We start from the raw sequence: 12,268 nt of genomic DNA, 5'->3' as shown, positions 1-12,268 counted from the left end.
AAAGCACTTTGGGCATCAAAAATATTTATGATGGCTCTAAAATCAATTTCCAACACCAACAATAAAATTTGAAACAAAAAAAATGATACTCATCTCGCAGATCTATAAACAATTACTTTTAGGGTGAATTGGATGATCTAGATGATTTGTTACAATATACACTATTTTTAGAATTTGAAATCCTAATTTTTTTGACAATCATAATGTTCAAGTTGAGAAGATCGATTTAAAAGTTTTTCAACACTTGAATTACAATTCTTGATGAGTTATGAGGTGAGGCTTTACTTATTTTGATAAGGTTGTAGCCCTATCAGACCATTTGCTATTATTTTTATTGCAAGTACACATTGTGCAAGCATATCATTAGTTACACACAATTTATGTTGCTTCCCACAAAGAGGCCCGGAAATGTTCTCCATGTTTCAAATTAGCAAAGTCTAGATAAGACTATTTATGTTTGGTATAAGGAGGTTAAAATCATCATAAGCTATTAGATGTAAAATCGGGGGGTTGGGGCTGTGCCTTTGTGCTGTCTTAATGTTATTGGATTTCACAACTGACGGCTAAAGGTAATTGTGACATTTTTGTACCAAAGATAAAATAGCCGTACAATCCCTTTCAAATTTTGTTTTGATGGTTGTAGTATAGAAGATATTCATTTTGATCTCTTCAAGACTAGAACAAAATGAACATACTTCTTCCTCCCTTCAAGTATTTCCATTCAAATAGCCTAACATAATCTTCAAATACCATGTTCTTGAATCCCTCCCCAAAATGATGATTGATCATGGGCTCTACCACAGCCCTTGTGATCACATCTACGTCTCTACCATTCTGATCAACCACCCATGGGGCCAATCCAAGTTGCTCAAAATGCTCAATCGTGAAGGACCCTTGGCCCTCTACCACTTCTTCACCTTCTTCAACACATGGGGTATAGCAGGGTAAATCAAATGAATCCAGCTTCTCATCTTCTACAAGTCCCTGTGTTCGATATGATGGGCAAAGACATGAGTCTAACCAAGGTGATCATGTTGTAGGATCAAATTATAATTAGCTCTGGGTCAAACAAATTCCTCCTCTAATAAGGTGGTCTTATTGTAAGATCAAATTACAATTTGACATATATATATATATATATATATATATATATATATATATATATGCTTTCAAGCTACGGGTTGACTGTTACAGTGTCAACCAATGGCCTAGATTGAATCTGAACAGATTTGATGGTCACGATCTTATTTCGTATTTTAATTTTTATTTTTTTCTACAAATCTAAATCACTTGAAAATCTAGGCGTACATTCTATTCATCAAGGGGCACCTAATAAAAATATAAAAAAATAATTTACAAAATATAAATTGATCCAAATACTTCCGAAAAAGTTCTGAGGTATTTTGAATAATTTATATTTTTTGAATTATTTTTTAATAATTTTATTAGATTCAAATATTTTTAAGAATAAACGCTCAAAATTTCAAGTGATTTGGATTTGTATAAAAAAAAAAATGAAAATTCAAATACAAAATGACGTCAATCTGGGTCGTTGGTTGATACTGTAGCGGTTGACAAGATTCCCCCTTCCCCCCCCCCCCCACCCCCCCCCCCACACACACACACACACAGCTCAGCTTCAATCTTCATTATAAATTTTTTCTACAAATCCAAATCACATGAAATTTTAAGCATCAATTTTTCTCATCAATTCGTATCTACTAAAAATATTAAAAAAATAATTTACAAAATATAAATTGATCAAAATACCCTTGAAACGTTTCAAGGGTATTTTGGTCAATTTATGTTTTAGAAAATATTTTTTTGATATTTTGATTAGATTTTTCTATTTTAAAAGAACACACACTTAAAATTTCAAGTGATTTGGAAATGTAGAAAAAATATTAAAATTCAAATACAAAATGCAAACGTGATCATTAGATCGGCTTAGATTAAATCTGGGCCATTAGGCTCATATGTAGTTATAGGCTAGTAGGCTACGCCAAATTTTTCATATATATATATATATATATATATATATATATATATGAGATTAGCCCACTAGCTCATATGAACATATGAGCCCAACGGTCCAGATTGAATCTGGGCCAATCTGACGATCACAGATGTTTAGTAGTTCTTGAATTTTATTTTATTTTCTACAAATTAAAATGAATTAAAATTTTAGGTGTGTGTTCTTTTCATCAAGACATACCTATTAACAATATAAAAAAATTATTTGTAAAAATAAAAATGACCAAAATACCCTTCAAAACTTTTTGGGGGTATTTTGGTAAATTGTTTTCAAGTAAAATATGTTTTTGATATTTTTCGAAGATTCACCTTTTTTTTTATGAATACATGCCTAAAATTTTAAATGATTTAGATTTGTAAAAAAAAAAAAAAAAAAAAAAAATTTCAAATACTACTAGACATCCGTGATCGTCAGATCCGCCTAGATTCAATCTGGACCGTTGAACTCATATGTTCATATGAGCTAGTGGTCTAAAGCTGGAGTTACCCCACTAGCTCATATGAACATACAATCTGGGCCGTTGGGCTCATATGAGCTAGTGGGCTAACCCCAGCTTTCTCATATATATATATATATATATATATATATATATATAAAAGAAGCTAAGACAAGGTGCCAACCTTATATTACTGAAGTAAGGTGCACATAAAAAATCCTCCAGAAGGAGCGTTCTAATGTTCGAAAACCTTCCAATTTGATCATCTTGACCTCAAGATATATGGGTATGAAGATAAAATAAATTTGAAGTCCTAAAAACAATACATCTTGTAATAAAATTTTTGGACCATTTATTTTCATGCTTTCTAAATGATCATAGATATGCTTGATTTGTACTATTTTTAGAATTTTAAATTTCACAAGGGACAAAATAGATTTTCTAGACATCATATGGTTTCCAACACCAAAATGACATTTGTAGGCAGAATTTAGAAATGTGCCTTAAGGGCTCCTTATACAAACCTCACACTAAATATATATGTTGATATATAAGAGAAGAGAGAGAGAAGGCTCCTTATACAAACCTCACACTAAATATATATGTAGATATATAAAAGGAGCAAATCTACTAAAAATATCAAAAAAATATTTTACATGAAAAATATTGATAAAAATACCTTCGAAAAGTTTCGGGGGTATTTTGATCAATTTATTTTACAAATTAATTTTTTTTTATTTTTATTAGGTGTACCTCACTAAGATGTATACACGCTCCAAATTTCAGGTTATTCTAATTTGTAGAAAAAAAAAAAAATGAAACACTACTGGACAATCGTGATCGTGCGATAAACTTTGAGCGGTGATAAAGGTAGACAAAATCACTATTTATTTTCACTTATAGGCGTTGGGAAGACTTATATATATATATATATATATATATATATATATATATATATATATATATATATATATATGAAAACATCTACAAAATGCCAATAGGTGAAGTTCTAAAGTATTTCACATACATCTCATCACCGTCCAAAGTTCATCACATGGTCACAGTTGTCTGGTAGTATTTGAATTTTTATAATTATTATACTAATTAGATTTATCTAAAATTTGGGACGTGTGTACATATGACCAAGTAGCACCAAAATAAAAAATTAAAAAAATAATAGTCTTAAAATAAAATGATGAAATTACCCTTGAAACTTTCTAAAAGTATTTATGTAATATTTATCATTCAAATTATTTTTTTTATATTTTATTCATATGCATCTCACCAAGGCGCACACACCTACAAAATTTCAGATCATTATGATTTGTAAAAAAATATATTAAAATTCAAATACTATCAGACATCTGTAACCGTGTGATAAACTTTGAATGGTGATAAAGCTGTAGGTGAAGTACTGTAGAACAACTGTGATAAAGCCGTAGGTGAAGTATTGTAGAACTTCACCTATAGGCGTTTTGTGTTTTGTAGTGTTTTCATATATATATATATATATAAATATAAAAGAGGCTAATATAAGGTGCCAACCTTATACTACTGAAGGAAGGTGCACATAAAAAATCCTCTAAAAGAGAGTGTTCTAATGATTGAAAACCCTTCAATTTGATCATCTTAACTTCAAGATGTATGGGTATAAAGATAAAATGAATTTGAAGTTCTAAAAACAGTACATCTTGTAATAAATTTTTTGAACCATCCATTTTCATGTTTTTTAAGTGTTCATAGATATGTTTGATTTGTACTTTTTTAAAATTTTAAATTTCACAAGTAGGGATAATTTCCAACGAATTTAGAAATGTGCCTTACAGGCTCCTTATACAAACCTCACACTAAATATATACCTAGATATATAAGAGAAGAGAGAGAGGGCCTCTTATACAAACCTCACACTAAATATATATGTAGACATATAAAAGGGGGGAAGAGAGAGAGAGATATTACCTTGGACACCAAAATGCTTATAGCTTTCCCCAACGTGGTGAGCAGAACAGCACATTCATCATCAACCTGCTTAGCCCTTCGACCAAAGAATATTAGCACCATGCGCCCATCGGTTACCACCTCTTGTGACCTTAACTTGAGGAAATGAGAGAAATCCTTTCTAAATTGTTGAAGATAGGCATGTGTCACACATGGTGGGCTTGCTTCTGTTATGTAAATGTTCCCCTTGTTGAGGGCCTTTCCATCCTTATCACGAAGACCAGGGGGAACCTACAAACCTCATGTTGGTGAGACTTGTGCTTTGCTCAAGTCATCTTTAATAATGCCATTCACTGTAAGCAATGTTAAACATCCATTGTGCAAAAGAACCAACGATAAAATATTTTTAAAGGTTGATTTTCATACTGTGGGTTGGCAAATTCCATGATGTGCTTAGGAAGGTGCCCCTTGGTTTTCCAACAGGGAGTCCATTTTGTTTAGGATGCCATGGTGGTCAATGGACCACAGTTTTCGAAAATAGGTGTTATCAGGTTGGAATAGCTCCATAATTAACGAGGGATCTGGTCTAATTAAAATCGATCCACCCGCCAATCAACTAGCTTGACCTGATTTAAATAATAAAAAAAGTAATAATACTAATTTAAAATATAAAATTTATTAAAAAAATATGAAAGATTGATCAAAATTGACCTATCTGACCAACTAAAATTAGTTAAACATTGAATTGAACCCTTTTTTGCCACACCCCAGTTTTGTTTTGGATCAAAGTGGCTAAAGCATTGTTCAACAGTCCATCCAGTAATTCATGTTCAGTATAGATAACAATGTTGTCAATATTGAGGATGCCTCTTATACCGCTAGTTTTACGGCAGAAACTATAAGATGCCTTTTTCTTCCAATTGTAACTTTTTGCATAGGATCATTAATTTTAAATCGGGAAAAGTTCATAGTCTTCCCCCCTATGTAGGCCACATATTCGGGTCTCTATAAAATTGGTGAACCCTTACCACTTAACAAAATAGGACTACTTCTCTTTCTCTACCTTTTTTAGCGTCAAATTAGCCAAATTGTTAACCAAACCAATCCAAATTTATGAAGAAAAACAAAAATTATTTTTCTATATAAGGAAAAGTCGTCGGAAAATAAATCTAAAACAAAAATAAACAAGGACAGTTTTTTGGAGAATCTTTTCCTGCAAAAATGAATGTAGCGAAATCGAATATATTAATCTTAGGACAAGAAATCGTGTATTCCTATTTGCCTTAAGAAGTTTTGGAGGGATTTGATAGATCCCTCCATGCTGGTCAACAGAGCTGCACCTGCACCAGGTTAGTAAGGTTGGATAGCTGGCTTAGTTATGAAAGGCCTGATTGAGCAAGTCTGACTTGAACCAGAGGAGTAACTTGGACACGTTAGGTTGGTAGAAGTGTTAGAAACCACCGAACGGTGAATGGAACCTATTAGTAGTTTTGGGTTTGTAAAAATATTTATATGTACGTCAAAATAACACCATGGTTTTGTATGTTTTTTTTTTAAGCTTTATTTTATAGAGAGAGAAATGTGTGGATTTTTATTTCCACACTAAAAAAGATAATGTTGATTGAATGGTATTTAAATGTGGGCATTATCGTGCCTTATACTCTTATAACAAAAGTGAGAGTAATGGTGCAAGTGTAGAGCACGTTAAGTGCATGACACACACATGTGTGGGCGTGGGCGTGGGTGGGTAAGTGCGAGGGCGCTTATGGTCCTTGCTGTGAGAAAAGAAAGGCTAGAGGTCTTGTCTGCATTGCAGTTAGAAGCAGGGTTGCAGCAAGAACAAATGACTTACCTTGCAACCCTGATAACAACAGAGGTTGGGGAAGGCTCAGGGGGGCCTCTTGCAATTCAAGAGTTCTTGGAGAAGAAAATAACATTATGGCTTTAGAGCTCATAAGGACATCAGTACCAAAACATGTGGTCGATTACTGCACAGAGCTCGAGCCTAGTGTGAAGCCACCCAACTAGAGCCCCATATGGTGTGGCCTCATCTGAGTTAAGCTGCATTGAGAAGGCACCTAGATGAGCGGCTAGAAGCTGGGATGGTTCACAAGGGATGTGAACGGACTATTGCACCTTAGACAAGCTGATGGTGAAGAATTGATATCCTCAGCCACTCATTGGTGACTTCTCAACTGGCTGGCCAAGGCTAGGGTCATTAGCAAACTGGACCCCTGCTGGGGTACTGGCAGGTCCACATCACAGAATGAGATGTGGAGGAGATAACTTTTGTGACTCGATATGGTTCCTTTGAATTTGTAGTAATGCCATTTGGGCTAACTTATGGCCTGGCCACTTTCTATCATATAAGAATTATTTTCTTAGACAGTACATAGTTGTGTTTGTTGTTTTGTACTCAATAAGAATAGGAAAGCCCACTTATTTTTTTCTTAATAAGAATAGGAAATTTGTTAAATTTGTCTCCACATGAGGTCACATTTTAGCATTTATATATAAAATAGAACAAATAAAGTAAAAAATAAATAAGGAACCTCCCTATTTCTTATCCGTACGTGTCTCTCTCTTTAGGGCCTCAATTCAAGGAAATATTATCTCTCTCGAACTTACTCTATACACAATCCCTACTTTCAAATAACTTCTTTCTTCTTAGTCTTGTACATATCTCTCACCAAAATCCCTATTAAATAAGAACCATTGTATTACACAATTAAAATATCCCTACCACTTTCTAATGACCCTTTCGAAATGAATAACGACACATCAAACCCTGTTATTAAAAATAATAATAATAGATAAACTAAAAAAAATACAATACTTAAACCCTAATATAAAATCCAAAGGATAACTCAAGACAGTTCTAGCTTCTGCATCAGACCCTACTGGATGGAAAAAACTCTTTATTGAGTTTTGAATTGGGTAAGGATCCTTTCTTTGACCCTGAAGGCCATCCTTAGTACAATATTCAAGCTTCCAATCTCTAAACTCACAATTACTCGATAGGATATGTCTTTAACATCAGCCTTTATATACGTGAAATAAGATATGTATTTGTTAACTTTGATGACTTTCTTAAAACTCTTTATCACATTCTCAAAATCGTCATGTATTGCATTCCCAGCCTCCCCCCTCTGTGCCTTGTCCTTCCTCAACTTCTCCTCTCTTTCTTCTTCTAATTCTCTATAGGCTCCGGCTCCTCAAGGTTCAACTCAACCTCTTGCTTCTCCTCCTCTACATGGATGAAGAAATTAAATATCCCAACTACCTTAGGGCCAACATCTTTCCTTTCATCTTGTTTTTCATCAAACATAAGAATTTTATCAGAGATGGGGTCATCTATGACATCCAGGGTGAGTCTAGTTCTTATCAAAGGTTGGACCATCTATGTGATCAAAGTGATCATCAAGGGAAAGATCTAAACCCCTAACCTTGTGGTGGAAAATATTGTCATCGGATTGTGAATTCTCTCCTGACTCAACATCCAATTCACAAATGGCTTAACGGGGCGTTCTCGATGCAATACTTGAAGTTCTCACACCATTTGACATACTTGTCTCTATAGCTCTTGGATATGTCGTGTTTCCTCCTCTTTCATGTCCTCTAGTTGCCGTGGAGGATCACTAAGCGTACTTTGATGCCGCTTGACACAATGAAAACAAAGATAGAGAGGAGAGTAGGACACGAGAACTTTTAGCCCCTAAATCAAACACACCAAGTAAGAAGCAAGAGACATAAACAGTAAGCTATGCATGGTTTGTACAAGGGAATAAATCATTTTTTTCTTTCAGTAAGAATATAAAAAATTTCAAGTCAGATAAATAAAAAACCTTTCTGCTTCCTATCCGTATATGCCCTTTCTCTAGAGCTACAATTTTAGGAAATATTCAGTCTCTCTAACTTACTATGTACAAAATCTCAATTATCCAGGACTCCACATAACTTCCTTCTTTCTCCCTAGCCTTGTACATATCTCTTACCAAAATCACCAAAAAATAGGAACCCCATGCACTACTCAAATCAATATACCTTAACCAATTCCTACCCATTAGAAATAAATATTGATATAATAACCCCCATTATTAAATTAATAATAAACAAATTACATTTGCCTCAGAGTCTAGGGACATTATTTGTTATGAAGTAGGTTTGCGGTGCGTTTTGATAACAAAGCCACAAGCTACTTAACCACACAAAAAACATTAAGCCCAAAAGCAAGCCTGCTGGTAGGAATTTCTACCTAAACTTTGTCTTAGATTATGAGTAGGCCAATGTGGTTGCAGATGCACGAAGTCAAAAGATGGATGATCCAGTGGTAGTCGCAACTACGGTTAGAGTAGATGTGGATCTACTACAATAGATTTGGGGAGAGAACTAAAATGAAATGACAACCCAAAAGTTGGTGAAAAGGGTCCCAAAGGGACAAACCAAATAGTTTTGTCTAGAGAGTGGCGTCCTCTATGCCAAGGGCCGATATATATATATATATATATGTGCATCAGTCGGAAGGAGTTGATGTGAGAGTGTCGTGACACCCCTACCCATCCAAGTCGAGAAAGAACCATCACACTCCTATCCAGCAGTTTTTACTGGCCCACTGGGAGTAAGATTTAGAGCACTATATCCAAACCTACCTCATTTGCTAGTAAAATAAGATAAATTCATGGATGCCAACTGGAATTCTCGAGCATCTTCTCCACTAAGCGACCACCCTCAAACAGACGACCAAATTGTGCGGGTGAAAAAATGTTGGGGGAGTATCTTTGGCATCATGTTACAGCCAACCAACATATTTGGATTCATCGATTAGACATGGCTAATTTCGATATAAAGTTCACTATAGCTACTCAATAGTAAAGAGTGCCTTCAAAGTAGCCAAGTTTTAACAGCCTAACACTATATAATGAGGGCCTATAACATGGACATATGCAGTGCCCTATATAATGAGGGCCTATAACATGGACATATGCCGTGCCCTACCGCCCTTAAATTGGCTGAGCCCCCGTTGTGCACATCACGGTTTTTTTGTCTCTCTCACGCTCAATGATCCCGCAATCACAGTTTCCCAAAATTTATTTTCTAAAATTTTTCTTCTCATCGCCGTGTGCACCAAACCCGATCGCCGTTTGCAACAAACCCTATCACCGTGTGTGAGCAACCCCTAACGCCTTTCTCCCTCTCACGCCCTTGGTCCCGTGCGACCACCGTTTTCCAAAATTTTTCTTCACATCACCGTGTACAACCAACCCTGTCGCCGTGTGTGAGCAACCCCTAAGGTCGTGCGTGATTTCCACCCCAACGCCGTGCACGACTCTCATCTCACTGCCGTTTATGACTGCCAACCCACCCCCGTGCGCGACTAAGCCTATCTACTCTCGCAGCCTACCACCATCTCAGCCACTCACCTTCCTCCACCCTGCTGCAACATCTCGCAGCCCTATCTCTCTCGATCACCTGCTGCAACCACTACAGCAGCCATTGTCTCTCCCCTCTCTTCACCTTTCTCTGCTCTCAGCTTCTACATCACCCCATCTTCTTCGGCCACCCGCCGTTAGTCACTGCTCTCTCTCATCCTCTGCAACATCTGCCTCCCCAAATCCCACCTTTGCTGCCACTCACCTACAAACCAGGCACCAACCCCGCTTCCACACCTCCTGCCATCCATACTCCTCTCTCTTCTCTCGCCCCCATCTCCTCAACATTATTTGCACCCAAAGCTCGCTCTCATTCTCCACCCCTTTCGCCCCTCTTCCCCTGCTCTTCTCTTCTTCATTTCCACCGCCTGCAACTACCACCAGCCTGCTGTATCCGCCACCTCTGCTGCTGTCCTTTATGCAGCCATATCCGCCATCCACTCTGCTGCTTTCCCTCTCTAAAGTCCCTGCTACCACTAGCCACAACCACCCCCTGCGCAGCAATCCCCGCCTTTCTTAACCGCCACTGTCATTCACCTCCGCCTGCCTGGTCCATTCTCCCACTCCTCATCTCCCTCCACCTGCTCTCGTAGCCTCCATCCTTGCTCCATCTCCCCGAACCTGCAACCACGAGAATCTCACGCTGCTGCCCCATCACCTACAACTCGCAGCCTGCTCTCGCCTTCCCCATCCTCTTCCTTCGCGGCCTAATCTCGCCTTCCCCCTCTCATGACGCAAGACCATCCGTCTCCATTTTCCCTTTCCCCCTGTTCTTTCTCTCCAAAACCCACAAAACGAGCCGCCCTTTTCATTCTTTCGTTTCGTTTTCTTTTTTTTATTTTCGGTTCATTCTTTCGTTCGTTTTCTTTTTTTTATTTTCGTTTCGTTCTCCTCTTCTACCCCATCTCATTCAAACACACACACTCTCTCTCTCTCTCTAAAACCCACAAAACGAGCCGCCCTTTTCATTCTTTCGTTTCGTTTTCTTTTTTTTATTTTCGTTTCATTCTTTCGTTTCGTTTCGTTCTCCTCTTCTACCCTATCTCATTCAAACACTCTCTCTCTTTACTGACCAAATTCATTTGTTTTACTTTATTTAAAACACCCTTTCTCTCTCTCTCTTAAGTAATCCATCTTTTTTCTTTATTTTATTAAACCATCCTATTTTACTTCTTCCACCCCTTTTTTTTTTATATTATTCCATTTTACTCTCTTTTTTCATTTCATTTTATTTACTTCAATTTATTTTCCTTCATTCCATTTTATTCCATTTATTTTGCCTCACTCATTTTATCCCACCATACTTTACTCTATTCCATCCATTTATTTTATCTTAATTATCTCATCTTATTTTATTTTCTTCCATCCCTTATATTTTATTTTACTTTACTCTATTTTAATTTATTCACTTTATTTTACTTTATTTTATTTTATTTAAGTTTACTCCCTTTTCCATTTTCTAATTCTATTTTATTTTCATTTTAATTCATCTCTCTTATTTTATCTCATTTTCCATCATTCTTATTTCGTCATCACTTTTATTTCACCTTCGTCTCTTTTGGAAGACCTAGCGAGAGTCAAGCTAGTCTTCACCTCCCCTCTTTCTCTTCTTTACTTATTTGACCAGAGGGCAGGCTAAGTCTTGTGCTGCCGTGCCAGTTTTTTCGTCGAGCAATTTAGCGGCCGCGTCGATCTGAGTTACCATGCCTGTCTAGCTGCCATGTTAGACTAGCCGTTGTGCCAGACTAGCCGTCGTGCCAGTCTTATCGTCGAGCAGTATTGCTGCCGTGCCGATCTGAGTTACCATGCCTGTCTTGCTGCCACGTCAGACTCTCCATCGTGCCAGGCTGGTCGGTGTTGGTTCTGCCATCAGATTCTTGTGTGCTAGTTTTCCATTTCTTCCTTGAGTACACACACGTGTGCGCTCACCCTATAATAAGGAGGCAACCCATATGCCATTTGTCTCTCTATGTGTGTGTTTGCAGGAAAGGAGAAATAGGTCAAGAGAGGCGATTCCAAACCGGCCATAGGCCAGAGGGGCATTCCAACGTGATCTAAGAGGGCGCCCATGCGAGCCAGCCTGAGCGTGTCACGGACCCACGTGACGTAAGTCCTACCTCACGACCCTAATTCTTTTATCACAGGTTGGTACTCCTGTCCACGTCTTCTTTACGTGGTTCCCGAGAGAGCGATCTCAAGTCTCGGGTCCATCTCGAACCCAGAACCACGCCACCAGATCAACCCGACCGGGAGGGCGAGAATGAGGCACCTAATCAGCTTGGCGACTCCATTGGGGATATGCTACCCCATCGTTGGATCGTTCTTATTTGGCCTTCCTTTCTTTTATTCCTACTCACTATACGCACACTTGTCTTCGGGGTTGCTCAAACCCTTCATCCCCGCACTCGTGAGTCTTCATCGGGAACAGGT

General features: G+C 37.4%; 1 protein-coding gene across 1 annotated transcript; it reads right to left on the bottom strand.

Annotated features, from left to right (window-relative positions):
• Window positions 1–523: 523 nt before the first annotated feature.
• Window positions 524–10,493, bottom strand: LOC18437230 (caffeine synthase 1). The gene is made up of 4 exons (XM_011626232.2): window positions 10,376–10,493; window positions 10,052–10,305; window positions 4,431–4,700; window positions 524–984 (listed from the first exon to the last, which is right to left on the bottom strand). The coding sequence occupies exons 1-4, from the start codon at window positions 10,491–10,493 to the stop codon at window positions 676–678; spliced, it is 951 nt and encodes a 316-aa protein (XP_011624534.1). The 3' UTR covers window positions 524–675.
• Between the last annotated feature and the right edge of the window lie 1,775 nt (window positions 10,494–12,268).

This window comes from Amborella trichopoda, chromosome 3, assembly GCF_054954075.1.
Source record: "Amborella trichopoda isolate Santa Cruz 75 chromosome 3, AtrichopodaSantaCruz75HAP2 v2.0, whole genome shotgun sequence".
In the NCBI taxonomy this organism is placed as follows: domain Eukaryota; kingdom Viridiplantae; phylum Streptophyta; class Magnoliopsida; order Amborellales; family Amborellaceae; genus Amborella; species Amborella trichopoda.
Note: the sequence above shows the minus strand (reverse complement) of the source record. Positions and strands in the feature narration are given on the sequence as shown.

Excerpts from the sequence above, each read along its gene's own strand:
- LOC18437230 (XM_011626232.2), bottom strand. The coding sequence starts at position 10,493 with ATGGGGCAGCAGCGTGAGATTCTCGTGGTTGCAGGTTCGGGGAGATGG. Across the intron at positions 10,306-10,375 it reads AATGGACCAGGCAGGCGGAG|GGACTTTAGAGAGGGAAAGC; the intron begins GTGAATGACAGT and ends TAGTGGTAGCAG. Across the intron at positions 985-4,430 it reads TAAGCATTTTGGTGTCCAAG|GGACTTGTAGAAGATGAGAA; the intron begins GTAATATCTCTC and ends TATCGAACACAG.